The sequence below is a fragment of the Eurypyga helias genome, unplaced genomic scaffold (assembly GCF_000690775.1).
Source record: "Eurypyga helias isolate BGI_N326 unplaced genomic scaffold, ASM69077v1 scaffold969, whole genome shotgun sequence".
Taxonomy (NCBI): domain Eukaryota; kingdom Metazoa; phylum Chordata; class Aves; order Eurypygiformes; family Eurypygidae; genus Eurypyga; species Eurypyga helias.
The window spans coordinates 40,672-53,415 of NW_010273798.1; the positions used below are offsets into that span (position 1 = coordinate 40,672).

Below are 12,744 nucleotides of genomic sequence, written 5' to 3' on the forward strand. Positions count from 1 at the left end.
TTTTTTATTAAGTTAAATGATATCAGTGATACTAGTCAACACTGTGACCATAATGTCACTGTCTTTATGGAGGCTATTTTCAGTAGCTTTCAGGGATGCACACATGGACCAGACTCACAAAAGATTACCTGTTCTGCATTTATCTGTGCACATTTGTCATTGTGGTACGAAGTTCCTCAATTGTTAGTTATGAATTAACTAATTAGATTGTAGAAGTTATTTAATTTTGCTATTTTTGAATGAAAATTTGGAGGTTTTCTTTCATGTTTGACTCTTGGTGTTTGCATACGTTTCAGTCAGGTTTTTATTTTGCTGTGCTTAAAGAAACTTTGATTGAAATTAATGTAATTTATTTGTAGGAGGACATGAAGACATTGATTGTTAGATGGACTGAACGCAAACACTCAAGAACTTATGAACTGAGATACTATGTGTAATCAAAATTTCCTGATCCAAATCCTCTACTCTGCCCACTAGATCACAAAAATTATCTGAATTTCATATGTATTTTAGAAAACAGTAATCTTGCTTCAAAAATGTGCAGTTAGCAAATCAATGATATATTAAAATCAAGAGGGTATGCTTGTTCCAGTGCATCATTTACCTTATCTGTAAGCATATAAGTCAATCACAGATTGCCTAGTGCAGCAAAATACCAGTTATGGGGCTTGGTAGCCTTCTCTCAACCTCTCTTTGTCTTACAAATCTCCTCTTTGTTGAACCAGCCACTGGACCTGTTCTCAAAATACTGTTTGGAGCATGGGATCCCATTCCCTGGCACGCAGCTGAGCCAGGAAGACCGAGAACACCTGAAGGAGTGCTATGTGTTTGAGGACAGCTTAGAGGCACCAATCATGGTCTATTTCCCACTGGTGTGTGATACCTTCCAAAAATACAAGGCACCAAGTAAGTTAACAGCATTAATCAAACATTTTTTGAGGTTGGCACATCCAGTTTATCCACTGGATTTGTTTCTCTTCTAAAACAAGAGACTGGCAAGCTTCTCAGTTGGCTAAGTTATCATATTCCCAGTCCTGCTCTGATGGATGTAGTGTTGGCTAACTAGTGAGGGATTGAACTGAAGAGTTTTGAAATTTAAAGCATGAATAGCTGTAGCTTGGGGCAAACCTCCTTATCTGCCACCTGGGACAGCTTTCTTTCCTTCGATAATAAAGGACAGGAGGCAGCTAATAAGTTATATCCACTGGTAGTGAACACTGTCACTTAATAGTCTCGTAATGAGGTATGTTTATTTTGTTAACAAAGCTAGAATCCTCTTGTTGTTTTGTTTATGTTAAAAATTGAGAATAGAAAGTGCTGGAAACATATGAAGCAAAGGATTTGCTAGGGTAACAACCTGCTTTGATAACTGCAATTTTTGAAAAGTTGCCAGATTATTTATTTCAGCAATAGAATACATAGTGTTTTGTTTGTTTCACCAGAAAAAAACCTACTTTGCAAATTCAGTTTTAGTTTACAAATAGTTTTGCATTCATCAACTCCAGTTTTCTTGTTGCTAGTTTAGTATGATCCAGGAAACTTTCCTCAAAAACTGAACCAAAATCCTTGTGCCAGTTTATTGGAAAAAAACCTCATGCAGTTCATCATTGTATTTGTCCTGCTGCACGTGCTTAAAATCTCAGCCACCTAAGAGTGAGAATTCCCACTCCAGGAGCGTCCTGGTATTGTTTTCTACCAGTTGATAGATAAGGAGCTGTCATCTTAGTACCCAATGGAAAAGTTAAAAACACCATGTTCCAAATCTGCAAAAGTGAAATATTCTGATGGGCAACTTTAAATTAAAGAGGAAAGCATTTTGCATGGAAAAGTTGTTCTACCAGTCAGTTCTGGATCAACTGTGACTGTAGTCAAATAACAAAGTAGTGGATTTATTAGTGCAGCAGATATAGTATCTATGCAGTAATTATGTCTTGAACCATTTTCCTGAGATAATTCAGTTTCTTGTGGTTGGTTCTGTGTGTTTTGCATTGCCTGGCAGGAGTCTTCCAACTCATTTACATTGCTGTGTTGAACTTTGCTATGTTCTTACTTCAGATGTGGAGCGCAGTTCCACAGAGATGGAGCAGGGAAGAGTAGATGTGTCCAACTGTGTTGGTCCCTATGGCACTGGTCTGCTTACATATACTGAAGAGAATTTCAACAAGTTGCTGAACCTGTGCAGCTACAACATCCTGAACAATAAACATTTAATTCTTCAGGCTTTGCGAACCGCAGTGGAACGAAAGAAGCGATTTAAAAACTGTCCATCAACTAAGTCTAAACTGTCTTAAAGTATATTTTGATGAATCTCTTAGAAGGACATACACAAATGTTTTGGTTATGGACTAATAAATATTCAGGGAACATGAATCCATACAGAATGAACGTTCATGATAGCTTGTTACAAAGAAAATTATGTCTTTATAGAATTATAGAATAGAATCATAGAATCATTTGGGCTGGAAGGGACCTTAAAGCCCATCCAGTTCCAACCCCCCTGCCATGGGCAGGGACACCTTCCACTAGACCAGGTTGCTCAGAGCCACATCCAGCCTGGCCTTGAACACTGCCAGGGATGGGGCATCCACAGCTTCTCTGTGCCAGTGCCTCACCACCCTCTCCAGGAAGACTTTCTTTTGGATATCTAATCTAAACCTCCCCACTTTCAATTTAAAGCTGTTACCCCTTGTCCTGTCACTACAGACCCTTGTAAAGAGTCCCCCCCAGCTTCCTTTTAGGCCCCTTCAGGTACTGGAAGGCTGTAATAAGGCCTTCCCTTCTCCAGGCTGAACAAGCCCAACTCTCTCAGCCTGTCCCCATAGCAGAGGTGCTCCAGCCCTCTGAGCATCTTCGTGGCCTCCTCGGGACTCTCTCCAACTGATCTATGTCATTATAGTATTATCAACCGGTCATTATCATTAATATTATATCATTATCAACCAGTCTATATATTTTATTCAGTACTGTGTGTGAGGACTAAATGCTGGTTCTGGCATTAAAGTAATTGGCAAATCATGATTACTTTTAAAAATTCTCTTTACTTTCAGGGAATGCAAGGGCAGCTGTAGAACTATAGGGTCCTATTTGAATATACAGCCATAGAAGAATGAGACTTCAACCTCACCAAAGGCTGTGCCAGGTTTGGATGAAAATGTGGTCTTTGAACCAGAGACCAAAAGCAAAGATCAGGCAAAGTCTTGCCATGTTCACAGATCTCTGCTTGTGACCAGGTACCAAAAATGATTGCACCAGCAAAAGGAAGGCTGATAAATGAGGAATGGAACTGCAGACGATGTCTTCTGTTTTCTCAGTATCCATCTATTAGGCAGAAGTCTAACCTTCAGTGAATTTACCTGCTTGGCTGTCTTTGCACTGAGTCTGCATTTTCATTGCACTACCCCAGAGTGATCGACATAAAACAACCTGATTTTTCTGTCAACTGATAAAAATCATCTGTCTGTATCCATTTTCCTGAACTTCTGTCTGAACTCTTGCCTACCAAGCAGATTTTGAAGTTGAGGATAGCAGTTTCAAATGCCAGACTTAGTGGTTTTGGGAAAACAGTTTTAACAGCCTAGTCTTTGGCCCTAACCATGTCTTCATTTATTAATGTGCTGTGAGCTAACAGATGTTCATGATGGCAAAAAAATTTGTGGTACCAACTCCTTTGATTTCTGCAATGTCATGATGGTCACTTTGTTAGTGCTGCTATAGTTTTATTCTCACTGACATCCAAAACACAGGGGAGTGTTCACAAGATTTTCACACTTGTTTTACATAAATGCTCATTTAAGAAAATATATTTAACTGACCATTCTTAGATCTTATTTTCTCTTGTCTATATCAATATACCTACAGTGTAATATCTACTGTTCAAATGCTAAGTACTCATGCATAATCTTATTAAAAACAAGAGTCCTAGATGCAATCACTGAAGTATGGTGGGTTGTTTTTTTTTTTTTTTTTTAAATTAAATTCTATGGACTGGGCTCAACAACTGACTTGATCTGGGAAAAAAAATGCTTCTTACTTCTGATATTGAGAAATCAAATATTGAGGGAACAAAGGCATCCGTGGGCTTTGCTAATAACTTTGAGGAAGGATGAAAGAAAAGCTGCCACTTCAACAGTGGAAGATGAAAAGTGGAAGGAAATTCTGCTTTTAACAGTGCACGTGGCTGGGATGATAATGTTTTTAAGTCCAAACAGTGCTATTTGCAAACACGGAAGTATTTATTCAATAACAGAGAGTGCAGCACTTGGCTAGCACTGTATGTATGTCTACATTTTCATCAGTCTTTTCCCCTTTGTATTCATCTCATTCATTACACTGATGTAAGTATATATATATTAAAAAAAAAAGAAAGTGCATCCATCTGTGGGCCAGCAGTATGACTGCTTTCTGGGCATACATATGTCATCTTGTGTCTCCCTCTCATGTGCCATGGGCAGAAGGTAATGGGCTCTGTCATCCCATCTTACAGATCTCTGTGTGCTAAGTAAGAGATAACATCATACTTTGTTACCTCTAAGACACTTCTTTTTCTGTGCATCAGTTCAATCTACTGGAGATATCTCCTGTCAGGCTTGGCTACAATGTGAATCTTAGCTAATAAAGTTTCCCTTCATAAGAGGAAACTGTTGGCAATGACCTTTGCATCTCATTTTCACGGATCTAAGTTGGTCAAGTCCAACAACTCTTCTTTTTCTTAGTTACTGATAAATCTTTGTTTTTCAACTCTGCAGCCATATCAAGAAAGCCAGTTTTTTAATCTTCTTTTCTTGCCCCTGGTTACAATAATTTGGGCTTGTGTCTCTCTGGCAGTAGTTTCCTGTGAGCAAAAAAGAAAAGGAAGATGTCACTCTGACAGCTCAGTTGTGCTCATAAGTTTATTTTTAAAACCCCATTTCATTATTGTTTAAAATGTGTTGTTTGTTTTTTTTTTTTTTCTTCCCCTAATTATCTTCTAAGTATTTTAAAGATTTTCAAGATTCGTTTTTGACAGCTCCAGGAAGATGTGGCAGAGGCGGTGCAGTTTGTGCCTCGTGTGTTCCACCGACTGTTTTCTGGTGGTTGCAACACTTGCCACTAGGCCTTTGGCTTTACTCACCCAAGGTGTGGTGATGATGTGTATTTTTTGGCAGCATACCCAGAAAATTAAGATGTCTTAGGATGGGCTGAGGAAAGGGAGCCCGTTTTAAGAAATCTGAGCCTGTTGGGCAAGTCACTGAAAAATTTTAAGCTGCTTAAATTGTCTAGCTTAGCAGCTCAATGGTTTGACTGGAAGGAAAGTCAGACAAATTCTGGTATTCGAGTTGGGACCTGGCTCCAAGGATCTAACGCCGCACAAGGGTAATGCTTTGCTTGGGCTCACCAAGCTCGGTACTGTCACCTTGGTGCCTAGATTTTTCACAGTGATTCAGCATTGGTGTAATTGTTCTATTTAAGATCCAGGTAGGTCAGCAACAATTTCTTTTTTTGAAAACACCTGTTTGTGACCTGTCACACAAGCTCTGCTAAATGTAATGGCATGATCCTGTAAGCAATTAGCCGTGAATCTTTATAGCTTTTGTTAGGACTGAAACATCTCTCAGTCTGACTGTAGACTAAGTTACCCCCTTAATTAGCTGGAGAAACAAGGTGACTTCCTGATATTCCGAGAATTGGTTCAGATTCAAATTGGCTCTGGATTTGCCTGTAAAGGTCTTGGGTTATGTGTCTTGCTGCATTTACGCCAAAGGAATTACTGGCTAATTAGCTGACACAGACTGGTGCTGGTATTCCTCACGTCTGTGGTCTGATGGGGTTAGGGAAGAGAAAAAGCTGCATGAACAGTGTCTGAAGTGTTGAATGAACCTAGAAAGGTCGTGAGACCTCAGACTGTTCCTGCAAAGGCAGAGAGATGCTGCTGGATGCTCAGATCTGCGGAGCACAGCGAGAGGCAGAGATAATGGTTGTGAGCCACTGCTTCTTGAGACAAGGATTGGATCTGAAATTCTGTTGCAACAAAACCGAAGGCAGGATTGCATATATTGGGAACAGCTGGGCCAAAACTTTACTGATGGTATTTGGATGGCAAAATTGTGCGATTGCTTCCAGTGAGAGAATAGGAGGAGCGAGATTTTATCTCTCCAAAACATATGAAAGGCATGTGGAATCATTTTAATCAGGTTTCTCAATAGTCTTTTGGAAGCAGAAGTCTTCCTTCATATATGTCATAATCAGGATAGTGCCTTAAGTTAAAATATAATTCCCCCCTTGCCCCAATCAGCTAGTGTGATCTCTCTCCAGTGACTGATTTTACACCTTTCATTCTCAGGAATATTAAATTCAGAATCAGATCAAGGGTCTTTCCTGCTTACAAATAGATGATACAAAAGTTTTCAGATATTTTTCTCTAATCTCTGCCCCCTGTCACCTTCTCCAAGAATGCGTTCTCAGGAAGTCCTTTTCTGCATTTTATGTGGTTGGTTGAATTTTTTTTTTTTTACCATATCTGATATAAAACTTCAAGGATATTGTAGAATATTGAAGGTGTTGTATGTATAACATGAAAACAAAATACCAACATATTAATGTGCAAGTTATATGTTTTTTTTCATACTGGACCATTCCTTTAAGTTGGTGGTAGGCCAAAAAGTGTCTAGTGAAAGCTGGATTTTTCAGAGACTGAAATCGGATACTATGGGGAAGGAAGTGATACTTTTCATCCATGGTAAATCATCTTCTGTGCAGAGATTACTGAGCTTAGGTTCATTGTGTAACTGGGATTTGGCTTGGACTGCTTTCTCTCTTGTTTGGTTGGCAGAATGAGGTCTCTGGGGGTTTTGTAGCTTACAAAATCACTTAAAAAACCCAAAACAAACCCAAAAAGAACAAACTGAAAAGCTAGAGCCAGGGAAAATTCCCAGCTATAGATCTGATACTATATATGTTTATATGTTAATATAAATATATATGTTTATATGTTAATTTGCTTTATTTGTTAATTCTGAGTATTTGCTTTCTAATGTGATATTGGGCTATCCTTTTGTAGCACCTCTAGCATGTTTTTGGATATTTACCCTTCTTGTTACGTTCGAGGTGTTTAAATGATGACCAACTGCCAGTGTCATCCCAAAGGTAGTACAAGGACACTTTTCTCTTGCAACGCTATGAACTCCTCCATTAATCATACCTTTCAATACTCCTGCATTATCAGAAGGTGACAAAGTGGTATATAAGATAATTGTGGCATATTGGATGCAGCTGTTATTGCTACATACAACCTATTGCACTTAGATATACAATTATCTGAATATCATGTTGGGGAAACTAGTCCTTGCAACAGGATAGTTTAGATGAATTTTCACTGCTTCAGATCAGCAAGATATTTATGTTTGCTCCCCTTTGCCTTAAGTAAGACACAGATACAAAAGCACCTACTTCGTAAATGTGCATTACAAAGTGGATGGAGAGCAGAGGAAAACTTTATCTTCCTTTTTACTTTCCTTGTAAGAAAGTGAAGTTTCATATTTATGAGCCATTTTCCTTTGATTCCCTATCTATTGCGAAGGCTGGGCAAAGTGTGACTGTGGCGCGAGCAGCAGGCTATTAAATGGTTTAGATGGAAACCACCAGATAGTACCACGGCATATTTTGGATAAGACCTTCTGAACAGTCATCACATGTGCATCACACAGACATCAAGCTCAGAGCTTTAAACAGACCTCATCAGGAACACCATCTCTAGTTTTAAAAAGCGAAGTGAGAGTGTAAGTGGCATGTATATGAAGATCACTACCAGTTTAAAATTATTTACTCTGGAAATGTGATTACTAAAAAAAGCCAATGTATGGCTCTTCAGATTTTGGGTGAATTTACTTCCTGTATGCTTGATGGTTGTCTTTTGAAATTCTCCTTGAATTGTAGAAGAACTAAGAAAAAATGCAAAGACCCCAACAGTGATACTTAACCTTTGAAGTAGTAATCTCTTTGAAATCATAATCCTAGAGACCTCTAAAACACCTGTGGGACGAACTACAAAGTCATAATTTATTTTGAAGCCAATTGTGTAGTCCTTAGACACCAATGAATAAGCCATCAAGAGGTAAAGCTTTTTTAGTGATGACAAGGACTTATGGGTGTTATGAGCATTCAGTGCTTAGTTCTGTCATGAACTCACTATCATGAGCTTACTGCATGAATGAAAAACTGTTGAGATCATAATACTTGACTGGCACAGCCTTTTAAAGATTCTGTATTTCAAAGCCTTTTTGTGTGGCTTGGATGAACAGTGATTAAGGGAAGACAATGTCAGCTACAAAATTAATGGTCATCATGAGCAGGAGAGGAAGAAATTATTTGGGAATGTATTTTGGGTATGGCAGTGATGACGTTATTTTGAGAAAGGGAAAACATGAGGAAACCATTCTGCAGGCAAGATACACTGACTCAGGAATAATGTTCTAAATTGTGAAGTGGTAACTTACTTATGGATCTTAAAAGCAACGTGGGTAAGAGAATCTAATGTCAGGGAGTCTTGTATTTGCTGTGAAAGTTCTGGGATGGTATAAATGTACGTAGATGTATATACATCTGCTGGGATAACTCAGGGAAGTTAAGCTGGATAATCCACCCTCTTTCCTTTAATAGAGAATGTTTTACAGACATTTTAAATGAAAGCAGATTCCCACTTAAAATTTTAATACTTGAATTTTTCCAGGAAAGCATTCTTCTTTCAAAAGCTGGAAATACTAGTTTTGTGAGAGTGCAAGTAAGCGATTCTCATCTGTGACTGTTCCACAGAAATTTGTTCATAATTATTTAACAAAGATATAAGGTAATAAAGACAGAAGTTATGGAAAGTATTTTGTCTTTGCTGTAGAGGTAGTCTTGTCCATTGGAAATACCTTTTGATTGTTCTTTCAAGGAGCATTTCAGACACTACAGCTTCATATTTTCCTTTGATTCCCTATCTATTGCGAAGGCTGGGCAAAGTGTGACTGTGGCGCGAGCAGCAGGCTATTAAATGGTTTAGATGGAAACCACCAGATAGTACCACGGCATATTTTGGATAAGACCTTCTGAACAGTCATCACATGTGCATCACACAGACATCAACACAGAAGGAAGCGACTTATGTGTAAAAATCGGTTTTTGCTCTAATGACATTGCTTGGACAACACCTCCTTTCTTCCTCTGTGCAGAATTTCTTTGATAGTGGACTCCATGGCACAGAGGGGAGAGTTTAGGTGACATCCACTGCAGTTTGCAAGTTTACTGTGTATTTACCTGCATGAAGTGAGCTATTCATCGGTGTGAATGAGATTGATTTAAAAATAATCACTTGGATCTCATGAGGCAAGAGTGAGTACTTGCCACCTCCTGCCATCACGCAGAGAGGCTGGAAGGAGTGTGGCAGAGATGGGGTCTAGTCTTGCACGCTCCAGGATCTAGCAGGCTGTACATATACGTTAATTTAGGGCTACTATAGTATGCCGCTCTTACAGGCGGTGAGTGACTGCACACCAGAGGAATCAAGGAGGGTTTTGTGCCCCGGTGTTTGGGCCCATCGGGAGAGCCAGCACACGCAGGATCCCTTTGAAGTTAGCTCTGAGGATGGGTGAACTGCTGCACTCCCTGGGCCCACGCAGGAGAGCACAACCCTCTCTCCTGCCTCACCCTTCCACCCACAGGTTTCACCTACTGCTCCCCTCCCTCTCATTGCATTTAAAATCAAACTGCAAGATTTCTGGACGTGGATTCAGGGTTTTTTTCTAGTTATGCTAAAAATCCAGACAAAGAATACTGAGCATGTGGCAAGATCACTGAACATAGAACAGAGATGCCCAAAGTAGCTTCAGGGGAGCACGGGTCCTGCAGTCACCGAGTTGTGGTGCTGCAGTGGGGTCACTTACCTTGCAGAACTGCGTGCTGCTACAGAAAGACTGCTATAGGAATTTGAGTTCATGGTTTGGAAAGAAGCAGTCGAAATCTCTCTCCACTACCCTGAAGTACGATGGTGGCAGTGTAGAGATACTGAGAGCTGTGATGAGTTAGTCACAAGCTCTTTGCTTGAGTGTTAGAAATTATATAAATGTAAAAGATTTTATTAGCACTAGTGTTTTCAAGAAAGCAATTCCTGGGCAGAAAGGGGCTTCAGCATCCCCATCGAACATCACAGTAGGTGGAAAAAAATTCGCTCTTCCTTCTGCTGACTCAGTTGAGGTGCTCTAATAGGCTGCAGGAAGCAGGGAGGGGACGGCCTAATGACTGAAAATAACAAAGGGGTGGGGCGGGAGAACCTCATCATAAAATCCCTATTCCTCCACCCCTAATCTGCATGAGAAGTTCCTGCCAGCTCTAAGACTCCGGATCTTTTAACATTGGACTTACATGCAACTGGGGCTGCAATGGGATCAAATTTAAGTTCAAATGAGGTAAGCAAAAGAAGCTGATAGCAAGGTTGAGTGGGTAAAACTGACGGATGTTCCAGTTCAGTTCACAGAGGAGAACAAGCTGTTTAAGGTGTACGGGCAGTCCATGGAAAGCGAGATTGCTGTTCCTCATATCTCACTGTTGCTTGTCTAGCCTTTTACAGAACCTTTCGGCATGTCTGCATTTTCAAGCTATGTTTTAGGGCTAACAATGTTTTTTATAGTGCTTCCTTAAAATAAAGCTTCATGTTAAGGAAATAAGAGGCTGGCACAGAGTTGTGATGGGTTTGGTGGTCAGTAAAGCACCTGACAAGTGTTATTGAGCATAGCTCTAAGTATGTCTTTGAACGTGGGATGTTTATTACAGCCTAAAATAAGAGTTTAACGTGTAGCTTAGTTTTCTTAACTTTGCCTTGTGTTGTTTTTCCTAGACTTTTACGAGCACCTCAGCACCAGCGGTGAGAACGGTAGGTAGTAATTAGCCGGCCCTTCATTAAATGCTGTCCAGTGCTGAATGTAGATCATAAGAAAACATGTTAGGAATTCAATGGCTCGGGGGAAAACTGTACTGCAATATTTACTGAGCACTGAAAAGCTGAGGTGCGACTTCAACACTGTAGATGAAATATTGCCTTGTCTTTCAGTAAACTCTAAATAGTCTGGCGTCTGATGCTTGTGATTCTGTGAGTAGGTGTTGCCGTGGTACCTGGACTGATTTGTACTTCACCTATATTAAATCTTTGATTCCTCCCTTTTTTTGTGTTTTGATTTCTTTGGATGAAACACCCACTCATTTTATATGTTATTCCTTTGCAAGAAGGCTTTGTTTAAACAGGTCTTTCAGTTGTTCTTAGTGCTCTAGTATGCCTTGCAGTCTTTCTTTGTGCTGTAATGAATTGTCATAGAGCTTGCAGTCCTCTGTGTAACATGGTGTTTAAAAACACAGCATCAGAATGGGTAAAACTGTGGAATAAATATGTGCGTTCAGCCTTCTGACAAGCCTGATCTCATCAGCTTGGTAGGAGTGGGAACAGTGCCCAAACTCGGAATGCAAAAATAGGGCAACAAGGTGTTTTGAAAAGGCTGAGCTGAGGGTGAATTCTTTGCATAGGCAATTGAAGCCTCCCTGGGCAATTAACAGGAATTAACATAAAGGAAAATATATCAGATAAACTGCTATGAGCCAGCAAATAGGAACAACGGCAGTGGCAACAGGATGGGGCTGTCTTCAGACACTTGCAATGGGTTTGGTGCTGCCAGTATCTTTTGTAACTCTCTGGGGTTCTGTCGTTGGAAAGATGGGCTTGTGTCCCAGCTTCGGTGACGTCGGGGGTTTCCCAGCCTAGTTTGTCTTGGGCTTTGGTTCGATGTGGGGGATTGCAGTGACACAGAGATTCTCCCCAACGGTGGTCAATTTTGTCTCATGAAGGCTTGCTTCTGGTGATAGTATCTGATGCTCGTTTGCGCCTGAGAGCCACTTACCTTCTTTGTTCAAAGTGAAACGCTGTGGTAAAGCAAAGGCTTTGAAGAGTTTCTTCAAAAAGTAGCTTTTAAAATGATGTTTAGGCCTCTGTGTACAGTCTTGGAGCCCTGAAGTAGTATGCTGGGGTCATGAACTTTGCTACTTTCCATCCTTTAAACTTAGCCTATGTTTGGAAGATCAAGCTGGGTTTTTTTGTTTGTTTTATAATCCTTTATGCTTTTTACATTGTTAGTAGGTCTTCAGCTGTGACACCTGTACAGTTCACTGGCTTTAGATTGTGCCTCTTGGCTTAAGGTATCTGGGGTGGCAGAACTGACCTGAATATAGTACATACAGTTCAGAGTAGGACCCAGAACCCCTTCTTTCTGCCTTGACTCTTCAGGGCTCACAGAGGCAAAAATCTGGAAGGATCTGAACCTTTTGTTCTCCATGAAAGTTGGTATCTATGATAATACATATATAAGCATAATATATCTGAGCTGGGTTTTGTTACTCAATGGCTCAGTTAAGGAAGTCAGCTTTCATTATCAGAGGCAGTTTCAGGGCAACCCATGGAATGCATGTGATTTAAACTTGAGTGGCCATTTAAATTAAAGGGAATATGTAAAATATTTGGCAAGAAAATGCTAGTAGTGCCCTTAAACTGACAGGCAAAAAAGTAATAATTTTTAAATTACTCCAATTATTGTAACATGTCAAAATAATATGAGAGACCCCACCTGCAATACTGGGTCCAGCTCTGGGGCCCTCAACATCAGAAGGATACAGACTGGTTGGAGCGAGTCCAGAGGAGGCCACGAAGATGCTCAGAGGGCTGGAGCACCTCTGCTATGGGGACAGGCT

At 40.1% G+C, this 12,744-nt stretch overlaps 2 protein-coding genes across 2 annotated transcripts in view; both read left to right on the plus strand.

The window, feature by feature from the left end:
• LOC104515573 (cytosolic phospholipase A2 epsilon-like) overlaps window positions 1-2,291 on the plus strand; it is a gene marked incomplete at its 5' end in the record, with an annotated part of 42,421 nt that extends 40,130 nt beyond the window's left edge. The window contains 2 exons of the mRNA XM_010159595.1: window positions 726-906; window positions 2,056-2,291. Coding sequence (XP_010157897.1) covers window positions 726-906; window positions 2,056-2,291 — 417 coding nt within the window. The remainder of the gene's footprint in view (window positions 1-725; window positions 907-2,055) is intronic.
• Window positions 2,292-10,394: 8,103 nt separating this feature from the next.
• The window catches only part of LOC104515574 (cytosolic phospholipase A2 epsilon-like), a 34,212-nt gene continuing 31,862 nt past the window's right edge, over window positions 10,395-12,744 (plus strand). The window contains exon 1 of the mRNA XM_010159596.1: window positions 10,395-10,421. Coding sequence (XP_010157898.1) covers window positions 10,395-10,421 — 27 coding nt within the window. The remainder of the gene's footprint in view (window positions 10,422-12,744) is intronic.